This window comes from Apodemus sylvaticus, chromosome 12 (genome assembly GCF_947179515.1).
Source record: "Apodemus sylvaticus chromosome 12, mApoSyl1.1, whole genome shotgun sequence".
In the NCBI taxonomy this organism is placed as follows: Eukaryota; Metazoa; Chordata; class Mammalia; order Rodentia; family Muridae; genus Apodemus; species Apodemus sylvaticus.
The window spans coordinates 92836573-92861310 of NC_067483.1; the positions used below are offsets into that span (position 1 = coordinate 92836573).

The following is a 24738-nucleotide window of genomic DNA, read 5'->3' on the forward strand; positions in this document are numbered from 1 at the left end:
ACACTGTTGTCCTACTGTGCATTGGCATGTGATATTAGTCCTTAGAAGAATATGAACAGAGTTTAATCATAAGCTCAGGAGAAGGAATGTTTGTGTTTGGTTTGCTTTTTTTTTATATGGCCCAGGCTAGTCTGTCAACTTGTGTCCTGTGCTGCTGGTTTGATGCATGTTTATTTTCAGAAAGATAAGCTGGAAGAGTAGCTCAAGTAGACTTTTTATGTTGGCATGCATGGGACTTGAGTGGGATACCCAGCACTGCAAAGGAACAAACTTCAGCTCGTAGGGTTCATGGTCTCCGTACAGCCAAGTCTGCTGTCTCAGTTAGTGCTGCTGTCACCTCCCTGGTTTGTGAACATTTCACAGTCGGGTTGTACCATCAGCCTGTGTCGTCAGCCCATGCCGCTCATCTTTCACAGAGAGGACAGTAGGCCTAGAAACAGAGATTGTGCAGGCTCGCACACACGTTTCAGAACTCATTTTAAGTTAATGATTAATTACAACAGTAATAGGTCAACTTTCAGTGCTACTATTCTACCTAATTATATTCTACCCTAATTTTTGTAAGTCTTACACAGTTCAAAAAATAAACAATGGTTTTTCTTTTTTGTTGTTGTTTTGGGTGGGAAGGTGGTAAGGTCTCCTGTATATATAGCCCAGGCAGGTGTCTACACTTGATCTTCTTGCCCTGCCAGGTTACAGCCATGTACCAATACACTGGGCAGAAAATGGATTTTTTTTTTTCAATTTTTCAAGACAGGGTTCCTCTGTATAGCCCTGGCTGTCCTGAAACTCACTCTGTACACCAGGCTGGCCTCTGCCTGCCTCTGCTTCCCAAGTGCTGGTATGAAAGGCATGTGCCACTACTGCTCGGCCAGAAAATGGATTTTAATTATTGACTTTTAAATATCTTCCAGTGGATTAACCTGTCTGTCTAGACAGCTTAGTCCTTGCACTGTCAGCTATCAAGCACTTTTCTTGTGTTTACTCTGATGGGACCTTTCATGTACCTGGTTTTAAAAAAAAAAAAAAAACAAAGCAAAAAAGAAATCATAAACATAGACAGCATTGATGTAAGTGGCATATTAGATCCAGATTTGCAGAATTAAACCCATGTAATGGCAGATTGTATAATTTCAGGTCAGAACACTTTTGTTCTAGCTGAGGAAGCCAAGAGTACTTTGTGCCATCGTTAACTCTTTGTGTGACCATTTTATTTGGAAACCTGAGCTCTGGGGTTCATTCTTTTTCTATCTTTTGTTCACAGATTGATCATTGGTTGGAGTTTAGTGCTACAAAGTTGTCTTCATGTGATGTGCTGACTTCTGCCATCAATGAGCTTAATCATTGCCTGTCTTTGAGAACGTACCTAGTTGGGAACTCCTTGACCTTAGCAGATTTATGTGTTTGGGCCACCCTAAAAGGTATCAACAGCTCATCTTAAAATACTGGTGTTTTAGTGTTTAGAGAGGTTTATTGTTTGGGATGGGAGTTGGGGCAGGGGTTATATTTTTGGGATTGGGCCGGTCTCAAACTCTCAGGCTCCAGCAGCCCTTCTGCCTCAACCTCCCAGGCAGTTGGGACTATACAGATGCATAGTGGTGCCCATTTTTTGGTCATACACTACTGTGCTAGGTGAAAAGTAAGCAGACTTCTGCCATTACATGTGTGCACATGTATTCGTGGTCACAGGCATTCTGTGGTCTCTATTGGCCTGGAAGTCGTCTCTCTCCAACTCTTCTTGTCTTTGGTGTTGTCATTCCTGCTGAAGAGAGCCTCATTCTATTTAGCACTTCTACCTAAGTGACGGTCTTACTCCCAACCCCAGCTTGGGAGTGTGGGGGACAGATTAGGGAGGTACTTGGAGTGATTTTGGTTGGTAGGTCCCTTTTTTTCTCCTGTACAATTAATTTACAACAGATGTGATAATGTTCTTAACAACATGGGGAACACTTAGCTTGGGAAAAAAAAACAAGAATTACTTCATGAGATATGGTGGATATGTAAAATCTGTATTTAAAATGTATAGTTTGAAATGTTTTGATATAATTTATAGTTGTAGTATTTTCACTACAGGCAAGCTTGAATTTACACAACACGCTCAAAATGTGCAGAAATCTACAGATTTCAGCAGTCTAACAATTTGATGGTGAGGCAGGAATTAGCCGTATACTTTAGATTTTATGGAAGCAAATATTACAAGTTAGTAACTTCGAGTAAAGTTACATAGGTTTTTATGACATGCAATCACCGAAGTGACAAGGCCAAAAGAGAGGCAGCCTTTAAAAATGTAATTTTGACTGTGTAGCTTCTATCTGATTGGTCTCTATATAGAGAGCTGTAATTTTTTTAAAAGAGTACAATATATGAGAAAGCATAGATCATTGAAGATTACTTGATATGACAGATGACCTGTTTTATGGAAACTTTGGACCTGTAAAAAGCTTAAGTTGCAATTGGCAGAATTGGAAGTCTATGAGGTACTTTGAACATCATCATCTGTGTGTAGTTGAAATGGAGCTAAACAGTGTCTCCCCTGTGTACTAGCAAAGTTGCAAAGTGTGTGTGTGTTCGGGGGGGAATAGAGTCTGTGACCCTGTGATTAACTGGTTACCTTAGCTTGTGTTGTTTTCTCTAGTTGGTCTACTGAAATGAAGCACTGGTCTTCCCCTGGCGTGTGCTGGGAGAATGGCTGAGCACCACCACACCTGGCCTCCAGCTAAAAGAATGTCTTTTGTGATGTCTACAAAATACACTAAACTATTAGGGTTTTATTGCAGAAGCTTAATTTCATTCACATAAATTATTAACTGTGATTGGAACTTTGCTTTAGATTTGCTGATTTGGTAAATTTAAAAACATTATGTTCACTTACAGGAAATGCTGCATGGCAGGAACACTTGAAACAGAACAAAACTCTAGTCCATGTTAAACGCTGGTTTGAATTCCTTGACGCCCAGCAGACCTTCCGCTCAGTTGGTACCAAGTGGAATGTTTCAGCAAACAAAGCTACAGTGGTGAGCTTTTAAACCGTTTACATTTTTTTGCATTGTAACTTTGTGTGTCTGTAGGTGCACACAAGCTATGGTATCCATGTTGAGGTCAGAGATGGGGTTAATAGGAGTCAGGTCTGTCCTTCCACCTTGTGAGCCAGGGGCTTACTGCATATCTTCAAACTTAGTAACAAGTGTGTTTATTTGCTGAGTGCCTCACTGTCCCTGTTTGTTGTAGTTTTTGTTTGTAATTCTGATATTTTAGTTGATGTTGAGATTCTAGATCTGAAAGATTATTTTGGGGTTGGGATGAAATACAGCAGGGATGTTTGCTTGGCATGGTCAGGGCTTGGTATTGGATCTGTGGCACTGCTTTAAAATAAAAAGTTTCAAAAAAGGTTATTTCCATTAAAAAAAAAACTTAGATCTTATCTTTGTTAAGTTTTAGTATGCCTTTAACTGTTCAATTACATAAAATCCCTGAATTTTATGGCTGCAAGATTATGTCCCCAATGCATGTTCTTCCAAACTCCATATAATGAAAATTAAATTTTACATATTATTTTTGTTGTTTTTGGTGCTGGGGATGTGTCCTGCTACCAAGTGATACCCCAGTCATCTGTTTTGTGACTGGACTTCCTTCTTTATCCTGAATCTTCACTGATTTTGAGCCATTAAGTTGTATCTCGGTAAGTTCTGTAGGAGGATGTCACATACAGTTCAGTAGCAGAGGTCCTCCTTCCAGGTGACAAGTATTCTCTTTTGATCTGTTTTACTGGCACATATTTTGCCAACCTGACACAAGCTGGAGTCATCAATAAGTGGGCACCTTAGTTGAGAAAATGCTTCCATGGGATTGGCCTGTAGACACTCCTCTGGGGCATTTTCTTAATGAGGGTTGCTATGGGAGAGCCCAGTCCACCTGCAGGTGCCACTCTTGGGCTGACAGCCCCAGGCTGAAGCAGCTTAGCCTGGAAGCAGCCGCACTCCTCCAGGGCTTTTGCTTCAGTTTCTGCCTCCAGGCTCTTATTTTGAGTTTCGAGTTTCTGTCTTGACTTCCCTCAGTGGGCCATTACCCAGGATATATAAACCAAATGAACTTTTTTCCCCAAGTTACTTTTGATCATGGTCTATATCACAGTATAGCAACCAAACTGAGATACTAAGTATGCACAGTGACATTCGACTGTGAAGGTTTTCTGGCATAATAAAAGTTGTAAACACTGCTAGTATGGACGTGGAAATCATAGTCTACTCAGTTGCTGTCACTAGCACCCTTTACTCCGTCTTTCAGCATTTTTTCCATCTAATCCGTCGACAAGTTTTATTGAGAGATTTTCTTACTATTGTTTTTTTTTATTGAGGCAATACTATAATCTTTTTATAAAAAAATGTATTGGTGTGTGGGTGTTCTGTTTGTATAGCATGTCTGGTGCTTGTGGAGATGAAGAGTTTGCTGGAACTGGAGTTACACATGGTGTGATCCTCTGTGTGGGTTCTAGGGATCAAACTTTTAAACAGAAAGTGGTCATGTCATTGCCACCAGGGACTTCCAAGTCCTTAGACACTCAACTGTGTTTTGGATCCAGTCCATTTTAGCCTCTGTATCCATGCACCCAGCACCCATTGACTTGACACTACTTTTCTCTTGCACATCTTTGTGTGTCTCTCTTTTTTGTTGTTGTTGTTTTGTTTGTTTGTTTGTTTTGAGACAGGGTTTCTCTGTGTAGCCCTGGCTGTCCTAGAACTCACTCTGTGGACCAGTCTGGCCTCGAACTCAGAAATCCACCTGCCTCTGCCTCCCAGAGTGCTGGGATTACAGGCGTGTGCCACCACCACCCAGCTTGTGTCTCTCTCTCTCTCTCTCAAGTGGTTCCTTTTCCCTCTAGTCTGGCATATTTCTACTTATTTTTCAAGATCCATTTTGGGTCTTACATTCTGTTATGATTTTTCCTGGTGACATAGATCCTGCTTCTTAACTTTAACTGAACACACTTTAAATGTCTCTACTACCTGAGTTTTGGTTTTGTTCATGTTCTCAGTATATCTGGATTCTATACAGAGTACAGATGATCTAGTTGTCTTTCTGCTTGTGACCAGTATTTGGTAAATGAGTGTACACATAAACATTTAGCCATGCTTATTTTTCCTGTGTCTGCTTTGTTTTTAGGCACCCGACAAAAAACAAGATGTTGGGAAGTTCGTCGAGCTTCCGGGTGCAGAGATGGGAAAGGTGACGGTCAGATTCCCCCCAGAGGCCAGTGGGTAAGGAAACGCCACCTCTCATAGCCAAACACACTTAGTGAATGTGCTCTGCAGTTCTAATTACTTACTGTTGCTGAGTTTGTGTAGAAGGATACAGCTTTAAAGGTGGGAATAAATCTAAAAAGACTCAGTTTAATTATTTACAGCTTATGTTAATATGTAGTTTTAGTTCATTAAGCATTAGAGACAATATCTAAATTTCATTATAGAATTTTAAAAACAAATAAGAAAATATCCATAAATAGAAAAATTCAAATATAATATTTAAATTTAAAGTGTCCATATATAGGAAAGCTTGGATTTTGCTTGAACCTTGAGGTTTTTGCAGCCTTTATTTAGTAAGGATTTATATTTATATACCTACTCCTTTATAGTAGACATTACAGTAGTATTTATTTTTCTAAAATAAAGGAAAGGGAAATTTGAAAAACATATAGTTCTTTTCATTAATTTTCAGGCATTTTATACCTACTCCTTTATAGTAGACATTACAGTAGTATTTATTTTTTTAAAATAAAGGAAAGGAAACTTTGAAAAACATGTATAGTTCTTTCCATTAATTTTCAGGTCTCCCAAACCTACTAACTCTTGACACATACAGAAAATAGTAATTTGACTAACTCATGAGAGCCCACAGGCCCTGCCCTGCATTTCCTCAGCCTGAGTGGAGTCTCTGCCTGTGTGTGTCAGTCATTGCATTCTCTCTAACATACCCTAGTGAAGTTTGTAATAGAATCCTCCCAAAGGCACTAATACAAAAGCAGATCTCCCTGTAGCAGCCATCCTTAGGCTTTTTAGCCTTAGGAGACCATCACACTGTCATTCTGTACGTGAGGTGATGATGCTTCCTAAATATAATTCAGATCTTGCATTTTTATAATCAGATCTTGTTTTAATGGCAGATAGTAACTCCTCATTTTCCATTTAATACTTCTTTATTCACAATTTTGTTACTAATAGCATTTTGAAATTCTTCATTTTGGGCGGTGGGGTGAAGATGAGACCAAGTTTATAGCTGAAGCTTGCCTTGAACTCATTATGCAGCAAGGCTGGCTTTGAACTCCTAATCTTGCTTCCACCTTCTGAGTGCTAGAATAACAGACTATCCCAGTTAGAACTCCACGTTTTGTTTTGACATTTCTAAGTTCATCAATTCAGATTTTGAACTGAATGCCAGATAGAAGGAAATGAAAAGGCCTGGAGAGATGGTTTTTCCAGGGGACCGAGGTTCAGTTCCCAGCACCTACATGACAGCTCACAGCTGACTGTAACTCAAGTTCCAGGACATCTAATGTCCTCATCTGGCCTCTGTAGGCACCAGGCACATAGACATACATACTCTCAAAACACCTATATACATAAATTTTATTTCACTAATTTTTTTTTATTATATGTGTATGTAAGTGTGTGTTTGTATGTTCACATTTTGCAGCCAGGTTCCCAAGGCATTGTGGGTACTGGGAATTGAACTTAGATCATATGTAAGAGCAGCTAGTATTCTTAACCACTGACCCATCTCTCTATCTCCTAAAAATATTTTTTTTTTGGATTTGTTTTTTTCAAGACAGGGTTTCTTTGTATAGCCCTGGTTGTCCTGGAACTCACTCTGTAGACCAAGCTGGCCTCAAACTCAGAAATCCGCCTGCCTTTGCCTCCCAGAGTGCTGGGATTACAGGTGTGCGTCACCACAGACCAGCTAAAAATAATTCTTTAAAGAAAGAAAAGAGAAACAATAAATAGCTACAGACTTGATCAGTGAGGGATTGATTGATAGTTGGCAAAGTGAGATTTGTCATGAAAAACACCTTACATGGTTCACTTTCTACTATATTTTAGTTCTTGGTATTTTGTTTCTATCTACTGTGACAGGTCACAGTTGTCCTTTTGAGTAGTGACCTTAATGCCTTGGCAAAAGGTACTCTATTTTAAGATTTATTTATTTATTTTATGTATGTGTGTACACTGTAGCTATTTAGACACCAGAAGAGGACATCAGATACCATTATCTGATTGTCATGGTTGTGAGCCACTATGCGGTTGCTGGGGATTGAACTCAGGACCTCAGTGCTCTTAACTGCTGAGCCATCTTTCTAGGCTGCAAAAGGTATTTTTAAAATAGAATGTGTAGTGGTACCATTCATCCTGTTTTAACCACTGTCATTCATTAAAGTAGTCTCTTACAACTGAATTTTAGAGTAACAGACTTGGAGAGGTGCTCTAATGCTGTGTGGGAGTTGGAGCATAACCCAGCATCCCATCTTGCTGAGTGGTCTTCCTTTTGTTCACATCTTCAGATGCTGTTGAATCTCTTTTCTCTGAGCATGATGTCAGAGGAGTTGACATTGCCTCCTTGCCTCTTGCATTGTTCCTAATGTTTTATTTTGTTTTTGAGAAAAGATCTCGTGTGTCCGAGGCCACCCTTAGACTGCTCTTAAACAGATTGCATTGCTGAGGGTGCCCTCAGACCCTCTACTTCCATAGAAGTGGGGGAATGGAAATGTGTCCTATACTCACTTTGTGCAGTGCTGGAATTGAACTCAGGACCTCATGCATGCTAGGCATTCACTGTACCAATTGAGCTATACCCGTAGCCCTTTCCTCTGTGTCCTGGCTGAGTTGGTACTCACTGGACAGAGCTAGTCTTGAACTCAGAGCTGCCCTCCTGCTTCAGCCTCTCAAGTGTTGTGATTTTGTGTGTGCTCCTTATGTGATAGCTTTTATGTGCAGACACTATCCTGTGTGTCATGTGCAGTAGCCCATGAATCTGCAACTCTGTGAGCAAATGCACTTTTACTATTTGTTTTACTGGTGGTTTCAGAAACTAACTCACACCATGTGCTAATAATATGCCAGGCTTAGATTTCTGCCATCTGTTTCTGAAGTCCTAGTAATTCCTTGTGTGTGCTTGTGACAGAAAGAGAGGGAGAGAGGGGGAAGGAGGAGGTGTGGCAGAATCTAATACAGATCACTGCAAAGTATGCACTGTTCATCTTTTAGACCTGATGTGATATAGGTTGTCTCTTGAGAAGGCTATTTTTGTGACTGTTTTAAGAGTCCTGGTTGTTTTCTTGAGATTTGTGTTCTTAGGGCTGTATTCACTTTCAGATTCAGACATGTCTTCAAAGCATAAGAGGGTTTTTTCTGTTTGCCCCCTTAAGCTGAAGATGGTCCTCAAACATTATGAATAAAACTGAGCACATTAATAACAGGTGATCAGTGATGATTGGTGAAAAAATTTAAAATAATTGCATTTATTTGGTTTGTCATATGTGTACATATATATAGACACACGTGTCACATGTGGAAGAGTTGATTCTCTCCTACCATGGGAAGCCCAGAAATCGAACTGAGATTGTCAGGCTTGGTAGCAGATGCTTACCCACTGAGCCATCTCTGTGGCCCTGTGTTTCTCTGCTGACAGTAGTTACAGTGGTGTTACTAGATGTAGCACACATAACATCTTCCATAGCGTCTCAGGTTCTTTCTGGGAACTCACATCCCTTTATTTTGTTTTATTTTTTTATTTTATGTGTATGGGTGCTTTTGTGCACCATATGTATTTCCCAGGTGCCTGTAGATGCTACTAAGAGTGTGTCAGATTCTCTGGAACCGGAGATAGATTGTAAGCTGCCATGTGGATGCTGGGAACAAGCCTGGCTCCTGTGGAAGAGCAAACAATGCTCTTAACTACTGAGCCATCTCTTCAGCCTGGAAAAAAAATAGCCCCTTATATTAAACAAACTTATTTTTAATAATAGTTTTAGATTTGTAGAAAGTTGCAAAAATACAGTAGAAGCTTGTGCGCGCACGTATGTGAGTGTGTGAGAGAGAGAGAGAGAGAGAGAGAGAGAGAGTGTGTGTGTGTGTGTGTGTGTGTGTGTGTGTGAAAGAGAGACAGAGACAGAGACAAAGAGAATATGTATATACCCAAACAGGTTTTTGGTTTATGTAGAAAGTTGAATCATCAATCTGGACTGCTGTTTGAGTGTTTAAAGAACACTGATTTAGACCTGGGATACAGTTCAGTGAGAGGGTATCTCTTTGACACAGGTTCAATCTCTACTACTACAGAAAGGCTTGATGTTTGGTTTTGATGTAAAAAGCAAAGACATATTAAGGGTTTGCATTTTCTCCTCCCATGTTACTATATTAGTTGAGGTCAAAGATGTGCTTTCCAACTAGGTGACTATTTTAAAACATTTACTACAGTTACCACGGAAACTAATAAACATTGGTGAGAGCTATTTAAACTTGCTTCAAAAGTGTTTAACCTTGCCTCATGCCTATTTTTCTGCTTGGTTGGCAATATCTTTAGCAATAAGATCTCAGATGCATATTCTTAGCTTAGAGTTATATAGCTCAGGTTCCCTTGAAACATGTGATTCTCATGACTGCCTGCCAGGCCTTACCCCACTTGGCTTTGTGTGTTGCATTTTACTACTGCTTTGATGGAGGAGGTCATCGCTGTACAGTAGTGTTATTTTTTTATTGTCATTATTATCAGCTGCCCATGGGAACAAACAATATTTTCTTAGATTCCGATTTGTGGAGTTTGGTGCTAGATTGAACCTTTGAGATCATTTAGTTTAAATATTTTCACTAGCATCTGAGACAACTGAAACCAAGGAAAGTGGTCAAAACTCATAGCTTTTTCTCTGTCATATTAACTCTCCTAGTCTCTTGAGTTAGCCATAAAAGTGACAGCAGCTGTCTTGGGTGCTTCTCTCCTAATGTTAGATGGTTGGTCCCAGCAGCAGCAGCGAGGTCAGAGGTACACTGCTGGCCTACGTCGGTAATGGTTTCAGAAGTTTTCCTTTAAATGACCATTCTTCTTGGAAGGAAAAAAAAAAGACTGTTCTTAGGATTGTAATATTTATAATACCTTGCCCTCTGAGAGTTTACGTAGGGGGTTATAATCATGATTACACTGTCCATGTTCTAGTCTGTTGTCTCTGTCAGTCACATTTCCTATTACAGTGCCTGTTGGTAGACAGTAAAATGACTGGGGAGTGTTGACGTTCTGTTTAGTCTTTGGCTCCTCAGAGAGTTAAGGGTAAGAATCCCGTTGAAGCATGTTAATGAGTTTCTCTGTAAAATGTTTTTGTTTTAGTTACTTACACATTGGGCATGCAAAAGCTGCTCTTCTGAACCAGCACTACCAGGTTAACTTTAAAGGGAAACTGATCATGAGATTTGATGACACAAACCCAGAAAAGGAAAAGGAAGATTTTGAGAAGGTAATTAAAAGTGTAGTGATGACCTTTTCTCAGAAAAGTGGGTTAAAATCAGAGTGTGATCTGATGCCTTCACGGTACGAGAATAAATTTAGTTCCATTGCTGCCTTTCCCCCCTCGTCTGTTTCATACCTGAGACCTAAGCCAAACGTAATTGAGCTCCCATTCCAAAAACTTAAGTTAATTTTTTTTCTTTTCTCCACTTATTGTTGAATTTATTTAAACACCTCGTTTTTATTTGAATACCAATTTAACTGGAAGCAGAGTTCCTTATTGTCATACTCTTAAGTTTATGAATGAAATAAAAACTGCACAGGTATTGTAAGGTGTGGTTTTCTAGCCTCGTAGTATCTGTATTTGGAGGACTTGTAATACAGTCACTGAGGTGCTGGTGGCCTTGGTGTCACAGCATAACAGCTCTCAAGAGTAAACAGAGCTCCACCTTGAGATCTGGTTTCACAGCTGGACATCTGGAAGCCAGGGCACTGAGTAGCTTTCTTCTTTTCTGACCTAACATTGTGTATCATCTACAGTCTTTTCAGGCTATTTAAAACTGATAGTGTTTCATTACATGTGCCCAAAATATCTATCATTGGTTGAATATGTATAAGAAAATGACAGATATAATGCTGGTTACTGTTGTTTTTTTGTTTTGTTTTGTTTTATTTTAACTGCAGGTCATCTTGGAAGATGTTGCAATGCTGCATATTAAACCAGATCAGTTTACTTATACTTCAGATCATTTTGAAACTATAATGAAGTATGCAGAGAAATTAATTCAAGAAGGGAAGGCTTATGTGGATGACACTCCTGCAGAACAGATGAAGGTGGAGCGTGAGCAGAGGATGGAGTCCAAGCACAGGAAGAACTGTACGGCACAGTTTGTGTCAGAGTCTGATGGAGAAACTTGCTTTCTTTTTATTTAAGTGAAAGATATAGTTTAAGACACATTTAAGGCTATTTCTTCCTCTGATTCTTATGCCTTTCTGTGTTTGTCTGAGGCAGTCCTGTTGCCTATAGCCTAGCTAGGTTCAAACTTGATACTTCCCTGCCTCAGCTTCTTAAGTGTTAGGATTATAAGCTGTGCCATTAGGTCCTGCTTGCGTTCCTCTTTTTTTGCCTCATAATCTAGTCTAGGTCTGCACATGTTTGGCCACTGAGTCTCTCTCCCCCCCCTCCCCCCCCCAGATCCTGGTATAGCTTCTTATAGCTGTTTCTGCACCAACCTATGTTCAGTGTCCTATCTCTAACACTTGACTTCTTGGGTGCAGTTTTTTGCATTTATTTCATTTGAGATATTCTTTCTGTAACATTTAAAGTTATTTTAAATGCTTACCAGCCCTAAAGTGTTTGAAAATGCTGTGAGCACCAACATGTAGGTGTGTATGTGTGTGTGTGTGATTACTGTGTAAGTTCATTATCACCCCATATTGGTGCAATGTCACTTGAATAAAGTCTACATATTTCAGTTACTTCTACACTGCCCTGACAGAAGCATCTTAGGGCCATGAGGGACAAGAGGCATAAGATAGTGCAGTCCACTGTTAGAGACCAGCAGCTCTGTCATTATTGCTGGGATATGACAATATGGCTTATTTATGTGCTGATGACTTTGGAAGCTTGAATTGATGCTGAGCTACTATATTCAAAGGCATAATCCTAGTCTTGCACCAGAGTTCTCATAACCTTCCAAAACTGCCATCAGCTAGGGACCAGGTATTTACCCATGGGAGGCATTACATATCTCAACAGTCAAAAAAAATTTTTTTTAGACAGCAAATAGAAGAGGTATTTTATAGCCCAGTCTGATATTAAATGTCCTTTAGCTTCCCTGTGCTGAGGTTACAGGTTATATAGATTATATGCATCACTATATTCAGTCTAGGAGACGTCCTCCTTGTCCCTAAGCTTATGAATCAAGCTTTTTTTTTTTTTTTTTTTTTTTTTTTTAGAGACAGGGCTTTTCTGTGTATCCCTGGCTGTCCTGGAACTCACTTTGTAGACCATAGACCAGGCTGGCATGGAGCACAGAGACGTGCCTGTCTCTGTTTCCTGAGCAGTGGGACTAAAAGTGTGCACCACCAAGTACAAATCAAGCAATTTTTATTCATTGTGATATGTTGCCAGAACTTCCTCACTATATTTAAATCTAAAGCATCTCATTTGGGAAGCACAGTAAATTTAAATTGTTACAGTAAACTTTTTCTGGATTTTGGTTTTTGTTTTTTTGTTTTTTTGTTTTTTTTTCTGAGACAGGGTTTCTCCGTATAGCCCTGGCTGTCCTGGAACTCACTCTGTAGGCCAGGCTGGCCTCGAACTCAGAAATCCGCCTGCCTCTGCCTCCCAGAGTGCTGGGATTACAGGTGTGCGCCACCACCGCCCGGCACAGTAAACTTTTTCTAAAAATTATATTCTCAAAGAGAGTTAACTGGACTTTGAGAGTGTTTATTTGAGTATAAGAGAAACATGCATTGTAACTTCAGAAGATTCCACAGGAAGGTACTGTTCAGCATCTCTTTCTTGTTCTGGTGGAACAAGCTTTTGGTATTCTGACATAGGTAGCGTTGGAGCCACTCAGTGTGTAGAGATCTTTTTGTAGCCAAATCCCTTTATGTCTTATACCACTATTTTCTGTGATCTTTCATTTTCTCGGAGCCAAGCATTTCCTGTGCCATACTGGGGTGCTTGTAGGGACTTTCAGGGAACCCAAAGGCCAGGACAAATTGCTCTGTCCCCTGGCTATGATGCAGCAAAGAAAAGAATGATTCTATTTTAAACCTAGTGTCTAACTTGGTGGAGTAGAAGGGCTGACCAGTTAGTTGCGCCTTGATGGGAAGTGGGGGATAGCAGATGAGATGCCTTCCCTTCATTCTGTCTAGTGAAATGTATTGTTTTTACCTTTCCTGTACCGTTCATAGAGTGTATTTCCCAAATATGTTGAGGTTTGTCTTCTGTCTGTTTTTCAGCGTTTCACTGAGTAGCTTTTCCTAGCCTCATGTTCCTTCCTCATTTCTCAGCCTCTTGAGTGCTGGGGATTACCACCACCATGTTCTAACATATCCATCTATTAATGTAGTTTTAGATTAATGGGATGTGACTGCAATACAAAAAGAAAATTTGTATCCGTCAGATAAATAAGAGTATACCTGTTACATTACAGCTGTTGAGAAGAATCTACAGATGTGGGAGGAAATGAAAAGAGGAAGCCAATTTGGTCAGTCCTGTTGCCTGCGAGCAAAAATTGACATGAGTAGTAACAATGGGTGTATGAGGGACCCAACCCTTTACCGATGCAAAATCCAGCCCCACCCAAGAACTGGGAATAAATACAAGTAAGTGTACCCCTTTACCATGTTGGGTAGCCTTGCTTTGCTCCTGTGTGAGAACGGGTAGGGGATGCAACACAGTTGGGAAGTTAGTGCCTTTGTTCCTCATAGGTAAGTTGGCCATGTGACCTTTTCTGAAGGTGTGCAGTGTAGCCTTTCAGGAATGGCTTTCTGACTCAGCTATTCAAGAACATTTCCATCTATAAAAGTCCTTGGTACAGGGGGCAGGGGGACTGGAGAGATGGCTCAGCAGTTAAGAGCAATCAATGACTGACCTTTCAGAGATCCTGAGTTCAATTCCTAGCAACCACTCAATGGCTCACAACCTGTAATGTGCTCTGATGTCCTCTTCTGCTGTGTCTGAACACAGCTACAGTGTACTCAAATACATAAAATAAATAAATCTTTTTTTTAAAGGTTTATTTATATGTAAGTACACTATAGCTGTCTTCAGACACCAGAAAAGGGCGTCAGATCATTGTTAACATTTATATAAGTGAGTTTATGTGCCACACAGCACACATGTGGCAATCAGAAGACAACCTGATAGAGTCAGTTTTCACCTGCTGTGTGGGCTCCAGAGATTAAATTCAGGTCCTCAGGTAAAGATGCCTTTATACCATGAGCCATCATGTAGTCCTTGATTGCCATGAGCTATAATGCTGTAAGACTTTTAGGGATTACTAAGGACATTTAAAGGCTGGCTTTCATGTAAATTCTATGTATAGTGTGTTGTCTACTGTTGCAATATATATTGACGATTACAGAAATACTATAGAATTTTTCAAACTAATACTGAACTATACATTAAATTGCAAATTTTCTGACTTACTGGGTATGGTAGTGCATGCCTATAATGCCCAATACTCAGGATGTAGAGGATTGCCATTAGCTCAAGGCTAGCCTGGACTGTATAGTGAGTACCAGGCCAGTCAGGTCTATATAGTGTGTGAAACTCCGTGTGTCTCAGAAAATAAACCAGTGGGACTCGGGAGGTAGTTTAGTGGTTAAAGACACTCAATGCTTATCTAGAGGAATTGGATTCCCAGCAGCTCGTGGCAGCTTACAACATCTGGGTCTCCAATTCCATGGGCTCTACCATTCTCTCTGCCTCGGCAGACCCTGCACAAATACAGTGCACAGACCTATACATGCGGGCAAAACCGTGAAAACAATAAAATAAAAATAATAGTTAAAAAAAAGAATGAATTGTTTATTTTCTACAAGAAAATACTCAAAGTATACAAAATACTTCTAACTTTTTTTTTGTGTGTGTGTGTGTGTGTGTGTGTGTGTGTGTGTAGTGTGTAGTGTGTAGTGTGTGGTTAGGTATCCCAGGTTGGCCTGGAGTATATAGTGATCTTTCTGCTTCTATCCTCCCAAATTTTGGTTTTGTATTACAAGTGTGCGCCATTTAAAAAAAATATGGGGAAGATAAAATAGTCTGATTTCATTTAGAGAACCATTCTCTTTTTTTCCTTAGTGTTTATCCAACATACGACTTTGCCTGCCCTATAGTGGACAGCATTGAAGGTGTTACTCATGCCTTGAGGACAACAGAATACCACGACCGAGATGAACAATTTTATTGGATCATTGAAGCTTTAGGCATAAGGAAACCATACATCTGGGAATACAGTCGCTTAAATCTCAACAACACGGTGCTGTCCAAAAGAAAGCTCACGTGGTTTGTCAATGAAGGACTGGTAGATGGATGGTATGTCTGATGTCACATGGAGTTGTCAGGTTTGACTAGGAGTGGTGTGGGGGATAGGCCTGTATTGTAGGCTTATAAGATCCTTAGTTCACCCCTGTCTCAGCCAGTGTCTTAGTTCACCCCTGTCCCTTGACTTAAGTGCTGTAAACGTGCGTTCCTGCCATAGACCATGGCATAGGGAAGTGAGAACTGCACTTGCCACATCCTCTGGGTGAGGATCTTAGTGTTAATGTAGAGAAGTGGTACCTGCTCTTTACTCCAGTAGTCTCCATCACACTACACACTTCACTCTTGTGTGGCTATGAGATTTCTCTCTGCTCTGCTCTCCAGGTCCGAATGGCCCTCAACTGACACGAGGGTCAGAGTTCAGGGCCCACCTCATTTGAGTCAGAAAATTGCTGTGGATAGGAGTAATGTCCACAGGATTTTTGTAATTTTAGTGTAAAGCTGGAAATCAACATTATAGTCCTGTGTGTGTGTGTGTGTGTGTGTGTGTGTGTTTACCACACACACACACATATATAAATTGTGCCCCATATATCTGGATTATCATGATTATAAATCTAAAGACACTATTTTGCTTGAATTAAGAACTCGTATGTTGGGCTGGTGAGATGGCTCAGCGGTTAAGAGCACTGACTGTTCTTCCAAAGGTCCCGAGTTCAAATCCCAGCAACCACATGGTGGCTAACAACCATCCTAACAAGATCTGATGCCCTCTTCTGAAAACAGCTACAGTGTACTTACATATAACAATAAATAAATCTAAAAAAAAAAAAAAAACTTGTATGTTGGTTTATACTATTAGCATAATGGTGGCCAGGAACAAGCATCTATAATTCTGTCACTCAAGAAGTGAAGGCAGGAGGATCCTGAATTTACAGGTAGCCTTTTCAAAGAGTAAGACACAAATATAACTAAGATAAGGATATTCTATGTATTAGGTATATGCTGGCAAATTTCAGTTTTACTATAGAGCTGAGTTTGATAAAAGGTAGGTTTATCTTGGGGCACTATCTTTATATAAAGGATATAATTGCATCTGTACTGAAAATTTTAAATCTAAGCCAAATATCAATAACTGTCATATATATATTCTTGTGTATACATTCATAAACAATTAGCATAATTCCTTATCTTGCCGTATACAGCCCTTACTGGCCTAGATCTTGCTATGAATACCAGGTTAGCTTTGAATTCACAGAGATCTGTCTGCCTTTGCTTCCCAAGGGCAGCAATTAAAGGCATGTTGCCATCCCATTCTGCCAAGGGAATATCATTTATTTAACTTGAAGTAGTATTTCTATAGCTAAGGTTGGCCTTGAACTCAGTATGTATCTCTGGCTGACCTTAAACTTCAGATTCCTCCAGCCTCAACCTCATAGGTGCTGGGATTACAAGCCTGTGTTACCTCAGTTTGTTCTGAATATAATTTATTATTCAGACACAGAGGAATCTTCTTTCTGTATCTAAGTGATGTAAAAAAATCTGTTTAACAATGTGCATGTTTCCCAGGGATGACCCTCGGTTTCCTACAGTTCGTGGAGTTCTGAGAAGAGGGATGACAGTTGAGGGGCTGAAGCAGTTCATTGCTGCTCAGGCAAGTTATTGTTTCTTTCCCATCTCCTCTGAATTTCCCAGGTTCCTTTTGTTGTTATCCATGTTCTTCCTAGTCCATGTTTGAGTTATGTTGTAGTTCAACATGGGATTTGTTCTTTTTAAAAAGTTTCACTCTTTAGCTCATGTGGACTTGAATTCCTAGTGACCTTCCTGCATTAGGTTCCTGAGCGTGGGGACTGCAGATACATAATTCCATACCTAGCATGGACGGGTTGTTTTCCGCATCTCACTGTGTGTCTGGCTCATAAAGAAATTGCTGTGTAGGCTGGGTTGGCTTGTAGAGGCCTTCCTGCCTGTTTGCCAAGTGTGCACACCACTGTGCCTCCCTACGAATACACTTTCTGAAGGAGTAAATTAACATCTTATAATAATAAAAGAGTGGGATAAAAACAGTGGCCTATTTTCATGTGGTGGGTGGTCAGGTGTCTACTCTGAGCAGCCCGCAGAATGACTTCCAGCAAAGAACACTGTCGGGGCTGCACACCACGGTTGCAGTGTCAGTGAAGTACATCTGCAAGCACTTGTTCTGCTGGTCATTCTAAGTATGCTTAGCTAAGCAAAACCTCCTTGGTATTTGTTTTTTTTAGTTTATAGTTAGCATTCACATGCAGGTCAGAGGGCATCTATTGGGACATGTTCTCTCCTTCTACCATGTTGGTTCCAGGCACAGACCTTTCCCACTGAACCATCTTGCCAGCCCCTCTACATAGCATTTCTCATCCTTAAACTATTTTTATTGCTTTTCTAGGGCTCCTCAAGGTCTGTTGTGAACATGGAATGGGACAAAATCTGGGCGTTTAACAAAAAGGTACATGATCTTCTCCGTTGCCTCACTGGTGTACTTTTGCAGAGCAGGTCCTCTGCATAATGTTACTATTGTGCAGACTATAGGGAATGAAAGGATTTCCTTCTTTAATGGATAAGGGTACTAAACAAGTTAATCACCCCGGCAAGGAACAACTATAGAAGCAACAAACTCAAATTTATGGGAAATGGTAATAGTTTTTCCTTAAATCTTTTACGAACACTCTGCATTTCATTTTTCTGCTTTCAAGCTGCGAGCTCTCTGTAAGAAGGTATCACTTCCTACTTGTATTGCCTTAAACATAGCTTTTAGCATAGTACATGTTACAAACTGAGGAGTTATACAGCTTTGAAGCACAATCACATTTCTGTAAAGACTTGCACAATCAAACCCGTGGACAGTGCATCATCCCTAGTTTGCCAAATATGTCCTCTGTTCATCGTGGCAAAGGGAGACTTGACTAACTTCATTCCACTGTTCCCTTGTACGCTGAGAGGACATAGTAGTTTTAAAAATTACATATTGTATTGAGTTGTAATGAAGGTTTGCTAACTATAATTGCTGTGCTTTCAGCTTGGAAAAAAAAAGAGCTTTCTTAATTGGAAAATCAAACCAGGAATCATGCATATTGACATTGTTAATCCCTTATTGGAAGCAGATGCTTGGACACTATAATAAGGCGAATCATTAGAATGCACGTTCTGCAGTGCGGTTCCTGTGATTGTGATCTGTAAATTCTTCCCTGATGTTGCTGCTTGGTTGTGCTGATGTCTTGCCCTAAGTAGTTGCTTGTCTCGCATGTGTCTTGAATTTAGTTTTTTACTTTTGGTGAGTTTTTTTATATATTAAGGAATCATTAATTGGTTATTTCTGTTGCTGCAGTTACTAATAACAAATACAAGTAGGATTTACAAGGAAGTTAATATTTGTGTACTTCTTTTCCTTTCCAGATGAATTTTATTTTTTTGAATAGTTTTTTTATTCATTTTATAGCCTCAACACAGCTTCCCCCCTCCCCAGGTCCCACCCTTAAAATCTTACAAGTCCCCTTCCCCATTACACCCTCCCATTTTCCTCAGAGAAGGGGTACCTCTTGGGTACCACCCCACCCTGGGACAACTAGTCTCAGCAGGTCTAGGCACATCCTCTCCCACTGAGACCAAACCAGGCAGTCCAGTGGGGAAGGGGATCCGAGACTGAGATAGCCCCCGCCTCACTTGTTAGGAGACCTACAAGAAGACCAATCTGTACATTTGCTACAAACGTCTAGGGTCTAGGTCCAGCTCCTGCATCCTCTGGTTGGTTTTTAGACAGGGTTTCTCTGTATAGCCCTGGCTGTCCTGGAACTCACTCTGTAGACCAGGCTGGCCTGGAACTCAGAAATCCGTCTGCCTCTGCCTCCCAGAGAACTGGGATTACAGGCATGCACCATCATCGCCCGGCTTTTTTGTTGTTGTTGTTGTATTGTTTTTTTTCAAAGACATCTTAGAGGCTTAAATATTATCTGACTGTATTTGTTATCCATCCATTTGTCTTTCCATCTCTTATCTATATCTATCTATCTATCTATCTATCTATCTATCTATCTATCTATCTATCTATCTATCAGAAGGGTCTTCCCCTTAACCCAGTCAGCCTCCCCAGCACAAGGACCACCAGTATGAGATACAGGCCTAGCTCTGCATTTGCTTTTGTGCCCATTTTTTCCCAGTATTTGGTATCTAAGCACTTCTATTGTCCTTGGTCAGTGGATACTTTTTACCGGCTCCAGAAGAGGAGGCTACTACTATTTTGGAACTAGAATGGGTTGTAGCACAGTTAAAAGATTATTTATTCAGTTCATCTAGAAATACTTAGTGGTTTGGGAATGTGGTGGTTTTTCTGTATAGACATTAAGTGTTCTTTTTCCAAAATGCTTGAGACCAGATGTATGTCAGATTTCTTACTTTTCCAGCACAGAGCTCCACCTTGTGTGTGGCATGTAGCTCGAAAGGATTGCCTTGTTTGTTCTTTTAAACTATAGAGTTGCCTTATTATAGTGATCTAATGTTATTCTGCTTTAGATGGTGCTGTGGTGCTTAGCCTATTACAGAAATGATACTCGAAACTCTTAATATCTTTATTTCTTCAAATGGATATCTCCAGCAGCGCAGAACTGAATACCAATTATCTTTAGATCTTAATTTATAACCCTCCCAGGATATTTCCTCATTTCTTTTTTTTTTTTTTTTAAAGATTTATTTATTGTTATATGTAAGTACACTGCAGCTATCTTCAGATACACCAGAAGAGGGCGTCAGATCTCACTACGGATGGTTGTGAGCCACCATGCGGTTGCTGGGATTTGAACTCAGGACCTTCAGAAGAGCAGTCAGTGCTCTTAACCGCTGAGCCATCTCTCCAGCCCATCATTTCTAAAACTGCTAGATTTAAAGATTACCTTCAAAATATGTCTGACTTGTTTTCTTCAGTTTCTTTTACCTCCCAGTTGTTATTTTGGGAAAGGAAATTGTCTTAGTCAGGGTTTCTATTCCTGCACAAACATCATGACCAAGAAGCAAGTTGGGGAGGAAATGGTTTATTGAGCTTACACTTTTGCATTGCTGTTCATCACTAAAGGAAGTTAGGACTGGAACTCAAGCAGGTCAGGAAGCAGGAGCTGATGCAGAGGTCATGGAGGGATGTTTCTTACTGGCTTGCTTCCCCTGGCTTGCTCAGCCTGCTCTCTTATAGAACCCAAGAATACAGCCCAGAGATTGTACCCACAAGGGCCCCCCACCACCACCACTAATTGAGAAAATGCCTCACAATTGGATCTCATGGAGGCACTTCCCCAACTGAAACTCCTTTCTCTGTGATAACTCCAGCCTGTGTCAAGTTGACACTCAAAACCAGCCAGTACAATTGACCCCTTGTCAACTTGACACACAAACACATTGCTATTAAGCTTCAACCCTTACTTTCTTATTCATCCCCAAGATCTAAATTATTTTAAAAGTCCCACAGTCTTTGCATATTAAAAGTTCAATCTAAAATGTCCAATATCTTTAAAATTCAAAGTCTTTTAAAAATTCCAAGTCTCTAACTGTGGGCTCCACTAAAATACTTTCTTCCTTCAAGAGGGAAACATATCAGGGCACAGTCACAACCAAAAGCAAAACTCAAAACTCCAATGGTTCATTGTCTGGGATCCAACTCACGATCTTCCGGGCTCCTCCAAGGGCTTGTGTCACTTCTCCAGCTCTGCCCTTTGTAGCACACAGCTTGTCTTCTAGGCTCCAGCTGCCTGTACTCCAAGGCTGCTGCTGCTGTTGGTGGTCATCACATGGTACTGGCATCTCCAAAATGCTGCTATTTTCTACTGTAATTAGGCTTCACCAATAGCCTCTCATCGGCTCTCTTCATGGTGACAAGCCTCTGCTCCTAATGCATGACCCCTTCAAGTCCTGGGCCATCAATTGCAACTGAGGCTACACCTTCACCAATGGCCTTCCGTGGCCTCTCACTGTGCCAAGAGCCTCAGCTGCTCTTCATGACCCCTTCATGCCTTCAAAACCAGTACCATCTGGGTGACTCTTACACAGTACCAAGTCCAGCCACAGCACAAAATACAACTGTGGCTATCTCTGGAACACACTCTCTGTGCTCTCAGAAAACACTTGCCAGAAGATTTCATCTCAGTGATGCTGGTCTCTTCTTAATCATCACTAATTTCTTAGCTCTAGCTAACCAGCATCAATAGTCCCAGTAACACAAAGGTTTGCTTTAGTGGTTCTGGTATCTTGTTACTCACAGCTGATTCTTCAGCCCCAGCTAACCAAAACCACAGAATCTTCACAATCAAAACATGGCCACTTTAAGAGTTTTTAATCTTCTCTCTGAAATTTCACAAGCCAGGCCTCCATCTTCTGTACTGTTCATAACATTGTCTTCCAAGCTCCTACAGAACTGTCCACAGCTTTTCTAGCTCAAAGTTCCAAAGTCCTTCTACAATCCTCCCCAAAACATGGTCAGGTTGTTACAGGAATACCCCACTCCTGATACCAATTTGTCTTAGTCAGGGTTTCTATTCCTGCACAAACATCATGACCAGAAGCAAGTTGGGGAGGAAAGGGTTTATTGAGCTTACACTTCCACGTTGCAGTTCATCACTAAAGGAAGTCAGGACTGGAACTCAAGCAGGTCAGGAAGCAGGAGCTGATGCAGAGGCCATGGAGGGATGTTTCTTACTGGCTTGCTTCCCCTGACTTGCTCAGCCTGCTCTCTTATAGAACCCAAGAATACAGCCCAGAGATTGTACCACCCACAAGGGGCCCTCCCCCCTGACCACTAATTGAGAAAATGCCTCACAATTGGATCTCATGGAGGCACTTCCCCAACTGAAACTCCTTTCTCTGTGATAACTCCAGCCTGTGTCAAGTTGACACTCAAAACCAGCCAGTACAGAAATCTTAAATCTTCTGTGTCTCTTGGTTTGTAATGTGTTTTTTCATTTTTTCCTTTTAAACTATATGACAGTTACATAGTAAAGAGGTGAACAGATAAACAAATATTAAAGACTTAACAGTTAAAAAATTAGTAAATGCAGTAACAAAGAAAACCATTTAGTGTTCCTGTGCTGTTACTTATGATGTTACTACATATTTCAGTATGTACATGAAGATGTTTGTTGCAGGTTATTGACCCAGTGGCTCCAAGGTATGTTGCATTGCTGAAGAAGGAAGTGATCCCAGTGAACGTCCTGGACGCGCAGGAGGAGATGAAGGAAGTAGCCAGACACCCCAAGGTCTCCTGCATTGTAACCACTGTATTTCCTTCTGTCAGAAAGAAGCATGGCTTTGAAATATTTTCTGGTTTTGGTTATTTGTTAAGATTTAATACTAGTTGGAGCAAACTTAGTATGGATTTTGTTCTGAAATAATTTATTTTACTAGTAATGTCCAGCACATGACAGAACTGTTAGATTTAGTCTGCAGTTGCTTTCTGATGTTTAGAGTCAAATTATTAATGTGTAAAGAGAACTTTTCTCTTCCTTCTTAGAGTCATTCTGAAGGTTAGGTGCTATCAGAATGATTTCCCTCTTGTTGGGTGGAACTTAAGTCCAATTAGAGAGAGAACTGTTGGTTACTGCCAAGATCTAGTGCACCCTGAGGGTTGTCCATCATCCTGGTTGTTACTGTGGTTCATCAGCAGTGTAGGAGGGTAGGACTGTTGTTGTTTTCCTCCTCTGAAAGCTTACATGGCACCTTTGGGTGCCTTGAAAACTGTCCTCAGGGAGGGAGCCTTCCAGGTCAGTTCTAACTGGGCCCTGTATCTTAAATGTCTGCAGCAATAGGAATTTACCTCTGGGGGCTGGGCAGTCAGGACAATGGTCAGTAGCGTATAATGGTAGGAGTCTCTGGACAGCTCGTATGCCTGCTGTTGGGTTTTTGTTAGGTAGATAGTTCTAGTGTATGATTCCTTAGGACCTTTTCAGATATCTTCCTACCTTCTTCTCCCCAGAGCCCTCTCCCCATTTTTCCCATTTCTACTTTCTTTAGCTTGCTTTTACCCTCTCCTGTTCCCTTACCTGCAGTGCTCCTTTGTTCTCCTCCTGGTTTCTGCAGCCCATTCCAGGTTATGTACTCATGTCTAGAGACAGGGAGCTAGGAGCCTCAAATGAGAGAGGCATCTTTTTAGTCTTTATCTTTCATCATGACATCTACAGTGTGAAGCAGGATATTTTGCCTGCCTACAAAAACATTGTACTTGCTCAAAATTTGTCTTTTAAAACAAAGCTTCATACTTTTCTGCCAAATTGGCATCTATTGTCTGATAGGGTTCTGTGATAATGGCTGTTTCTTCTTGTCTACAAAAGCTGTGAGACTGAAGATTGCGAGGCACATTCTGGTGGTGGGGGTCGGTACTATGCCTTTAGCCCTGAAATCACTGGTTGCTTTAGACTAAGAAGCATTTTGGACAGGCTGCCAGGTGTAACTCTGTTGTAGTGATTGCGTCCAGTTTCAGAGATAGGCTTCAGAATGTGGGTTTTCTGCTTTGAGTGTGTGCCTTTGTAACAAGTGTGTACTGTTTAAATTCAAAGAATAGAATTGGGAACTCGGGTAAAACTTGCTATTCCTAGTTTGGTACAAACACAGAACCTTTGTTTAAAGAACACAGTGCGGGGTGGAAGGATTTACATGCTGTACTCAAGGTTCAGTAGTATGTTGCTTAATTCATGTCTTGTTTTTCTTTTGATCATTAAGAATCCTGATGTTGGTTTGAAGCCTGTGTGGTATAGTCCCAAGGTTTTCATAGAAGGCGCCGATGCAGAGACTTTCTCAGAGGGTGAGATGGTCACATTTATAAACTGGGGCAACATCAACATTACTAAAATACACAAGTAAGAGTTTTATTTTTCAACTATATAGGGAGGTCTTTCATTTTTACTTATGTATTAAACATTCTCTAATTCAGACCCTGGCTGAAGTCCTTGACACTGGTGCAGCAGACCAGTAAATTTGCCCAGGTGACGACAATGACACTTTGGTTTTTTAGATTCATGCATTTTATTTTACATGTGTAGGTATTTTGCTTGCATGAATGTGTATGTGTGCTGTGTTGGTGCTTAGTAGCCCCAGAATCAGAGGGCATCAGATGATCTATAACTAGAGTTATAGTTAGTTCTGAGCTGCTTATGAGTTTAGACATAAGAAAATAAGAATTAGTTTAGACATAAGAAAAATAGTTTGTTTTGTTTTTGATAAGTATCTTATCCAATAATTACTCAAGGATCTTTTGA

General features: G+C 40.5%; 1 protein-coding gene across 1 annotated transcript in view; it reads left to right on the forward strand.

Annotated features, from left to right (window-relative positions):
- Window positions 1-24738, forward strand: part of Eprs1 (glutamyl-prolyl-tRNA synthetase 1) — a 65429-nt gene that overhangs the window by 7081 nt on the left and 33610 nt on the right. The window contains exons 4-14 of the mRNA XM_052199948.1: window positions 1265-1421; window positions 2875-3014; window positions 5161-5255; window positions 10366-10492; window positions 11167-11359; window positions 13650-13821; window positions 15299-15532; window positions 17048-17132; window positions 17901-17960; window positions 22633-22743; window positions 24203-24339. Of these exons, the coding sequence (XP_052055908.1) occupies window positions 1265-1421; window positions 2875-3014; window positions 5161-5255; window positions 10366-10492; window positions 11167-11359; window positions 13650-13821; window positions 15299-15532; window positions 17048-17132; window positions 17901-17960; window positions 22633-22743; window positions 24203-24339 (1511 nt within the window). The remainder of the gene's footprint in view (window positions 1-1264; window positions 1422-2874; window positions 3015-5160; window positions 5256-10365; window positions 10493-11166; window positions 11360-13649; window positions 13822-15298; window positions 15533-17047; window positions 17133-17900; window positions 17961-22632; window positions 22744-24202; window positions 24340-24738) is intronic.